Source organism: Sphaerodactylus townsendi, linkage group LG05, assembly GCF_021028975.2.
Source record: "Sphaerodactylus townsendi isolate TG3544 linkage group LG05, MPM_Stown_v2.3, whole genome shotgun sequence".
Lineage (NCBI taxonomy): Eukaryota > Metazoa > Chordata > Lepidosauria > Squamata > Sphaerodactylidae > Sphaerodactylus > Sphaerodactylus townsendi.
In genome coordinates, this window is record NC_059429.1 from 7632312 (window position 1) to 7635392 (window position 3081).

At 60.1% G+C, this 3081-nt stretch overlaps 1 protein-coding gene across 1 annotated transcript; it reads right to left on the reverse strand.

Moving 5' to 3' along the window:
• Nucleotides 1–1609: 1609 nt before the first annotated feature.
• JUND (JunD proto-oncogene, AP-1 transcription factor subunit) lies at nucleotides 1610–2820 on the reverse strand. The gene has a single exon (XM_048498830.1). It carries the CDS (start codon nucleotides 2698–2700, stop codon nucleotides 1909–1911), a length of 792 nt encoding a protein of 263 aa, XP_048354787.1. The 5' UTR covers nucleotides 2701–2820; the 3' UTR covers nucleotides 1610–1908.
• Nucleotides 2821–3081: the final 261 nt, after the last annotated feature.

The following is a 3081-nucleotide window of genomic DNA, read 5'->3' on the forward strand; positions in this document are numbered from 1 at the left end:
AGTGTGCAATCGCAGACCAAACAGCATTTTTCATGGACACAAACCTCATTTTCCCACCGCATCCTACGCATTCGGGTCAAGAAGCTGCTTAGCGGACAGAATCTGCTCACCCACCAACTTAAGCAAGACCTGGTACTCAGCATTCTCCTTTTCGTCTGGAAAAACATCAGCGATCCAAACCATCAGAGTCCAGCAATCAAAACTTCTAGCTTTTTGCCCATACATCAACTGCACCCACATCAGTGCAATCCTCCTTGCGTACTAAGTATGACATTTGGAACTTGCTGTCACCAGAGGGCAGAGTTTAGAAAAATCCTCCGGAAAGTTCCTTCGCTGCTGTAGCTACATTGCACGTCCTGGCTCTGAGGCGGCCAATAGCAGATGCCAGGACAAACTGTAAAATGGCAGACAGCCTTCCCGGAAGGAAACCCACAAGCGAGTTGGGACTTCCCAGGGGCCTTTAACTGGCTGCTGCTGAAAGCAGGCAAAGATTGACAACTGAGTAGGATACAGTGCTTCTAAACATGGCGGTTCTACCTGTTGTCCCAGCAAAATACTGAATCATAGTTGAAGCACTAGCTTATCCTATACTCTGTTCCACAGAAAGATTATAGCCGGGTTGCATATTCCTCCACCACAGAACGAACCCTACCAGACCTTCTTTGTTGTAGGATGCTCTACCTGGGTCCTACCCTGTTTCCCCGAATATAAGACATCCCCTGAAAATAAGATGTAGTAGAGGTTTTGCTGAGGTGCGAAATATAACGCATCCCCCGAAAGTAAGACGTAGCAAAGTTTTTGTTTGGAAGCATGCCCGACGAACAGAGCACAGACAAATAAGACATCACCTGAAAATAAGACATAGCGCATCTTTGGGAGCAAAATTTAATATAAGACGCTGTCTTATATTCGGGGAAACACGGTAGTACCCACCTAGCCCTGCTCCCCCATCCATTTGAAAGTAACAATACATTTTGGCATAAAGGCTCTTGTATCAAAGTACCGTGCTCAACAAACGCACCAAGTTCTAATGGTTTGACAAAGGCAGAGCACCAAAAAATGAATAATTCTCACATTCGCTTGACAGAGCACAAAAAAATGAGCAATTCTCACATTAGACAACAGTCTAATGCGGAAACGTACAACTTTCTCAACCGCCGCACCTCGAGCGACCAAACTAACATCTTCATGTGAAACAGAGTATGGCGACGGCTTACAAAAAATCTGCAAATATGGGGAGCTGAACAGATTGCTGAGGGGAACTGAGGACAGTCTGTCACACAATCCTCTTAAAGCTTCGGCCGCTCAGAGTTTTAAACAAGGCTGTCCCCTTGCTGTCACACACACACACACCCAAATTTGCAACAACAGAACACCCCAAAGAAGACCTGATGGGGGCAGGAGGGGGTTAAAAAAGTCAATTCCTCCCCAGGCCAAGACTCAGTTCCTCGGAAAGGCGCCAGGGGGCGCTCTGCTCCAGGCTTGCCGCACGAGGCCGGGGAAGCGAAACGCAGTAAAGAAAGAGCGCCTCCCCGTCGGCACGAAGCGGCGCTTCCGGTCCCGCAGGCCCCCCCCCCTCCCAAAAACCAGACGAGACACTGCCAAAAAGTCCTGCGAGAAGTTTTTTTTATGGAATGTGGTGCATACAAGGCCAACGAAACGAGAAAAAAAAAAGAGGGGGGGGGGAGGCGCGAATATTAACATAAATACGGTTCGGCCGGAAAGAGGGGGGGGGAAAGGGGTGCAGTCTGGGCGGGGTCCGCACGCCAAGTCTCTCCCCCCCCGCCCGGAGTGGGGGGGGGGGGGGAAAGAGAGAGAGAGAGAGAGAGGTCGGCGCAGGCGCCTTGGGGGCGTCCCCCTCCGCCCGCCCCGTCTGTCCGTGTCCGTGTCGGTGCGGGGCCGCCGGGCTCAGCAGGCGGGCACCTGGCGCGGCTGGGGCAGGAGCTGGCAGCCGCTGTTGACGTGGCTGAGCACCTTCTGCTTGAGCTGGGCCACCTGCTCGCGCAGCAGGGAGGCGGTGGAGGCGAGCTCGGTGTTCTGGCTCTTGAGGCTCTTGACCTTCTCCTCCAGGCGGGAGATGCGCTCCAGCTTGCGCCGCCGGCACTTGGAGGCCGCGATGCGGTTGCGCAGCCGCTTGCGCTCCGCCTTGATGCGCTCCTGCGTGTCCATGTCGATGGGCGACAGCGGCGGGCTGTCGCCCAAGCCGCCCGCCTCCGGCACCGTCTGCGGCTCGTCCTTGGCCGGGTAGGGCGCGGGGCCGCCGTCGGCGGGGCCGTAGCCGAAGGGGCTCAGGTTGGCGTAGATGGGCGGCTCCGGGCCCGGGCCGGCGGGCGAGGGCAGGTCCGGGGGCTGCCGGTGCAGGTCCTCCAGCGCCTTCACGAAGCCGGCGGCGAACTCCTGCTCGTCGGCGCCCTTGGCGAACGGGAAGCCGCCCGCGCCGCTGGTCGGCGTGGTGGTCACGAGCCCGTTGGACTGGATGATCAGCCGCTCCAGCTCGGGCGAGGCCAGCTTCAGCAGGCCCAGCTCGGAGGCGGCGGCCGAGGCGGCCAGCAGCGCCTGGCCGCCGTCGGGCGCCTTCAGCTCGCCCGGCGCCCGCGCGTCCTTCTTCAACATGGCGCCCGCGGGGAAGGGCCGCAGCCGGCCGGGGCTGGGGGGCGCCAGGGCCGTCAACGCCTCGTCGTGGTAGAAGGGAACGTCCATCCTCGCCCCCGCCGGCCGGGCGGGCGGGCGGCGCGGTGACCCGACGGGCGAACCGGACGACGCGCTCCCCGCCTCCTGCCGCCGCCGCCGCCGCCCGCGCGCGCTTAAGGCGTCCGCCGCCCGCCTCGCCGCCCTTTTATAGCCTTCCCCGGCGCGATGAGCTCACCGCGCGCGCCTCCCATTGGCTGCGGATGACGTCTCGCGGGCGAGCAGATTTGCATAGAGGTGGGAGGGGGGGCGGCTGGCCACGCCCCCTCCCTCCCGGCGCGACCGTCGCCGAGGCGACCGCCTCGTAAACGGCACAACAGCGCGCGGCCTCTTGGGCTGATGTCATCGAGGCCGGAGCCACGTGGGGCCGGCAGGAGGGGAGGGGCGGGGCGG

What these genes read in the sequence shown, in the direction of transcription:
- JUND (XM_048498830.1), bottom strand. Translation starts at nt 2,700, where the DNA reads ATGGACGTTCCCTTCTACCACGACGAGGCGTTGACGGCCCTGGCGCCC.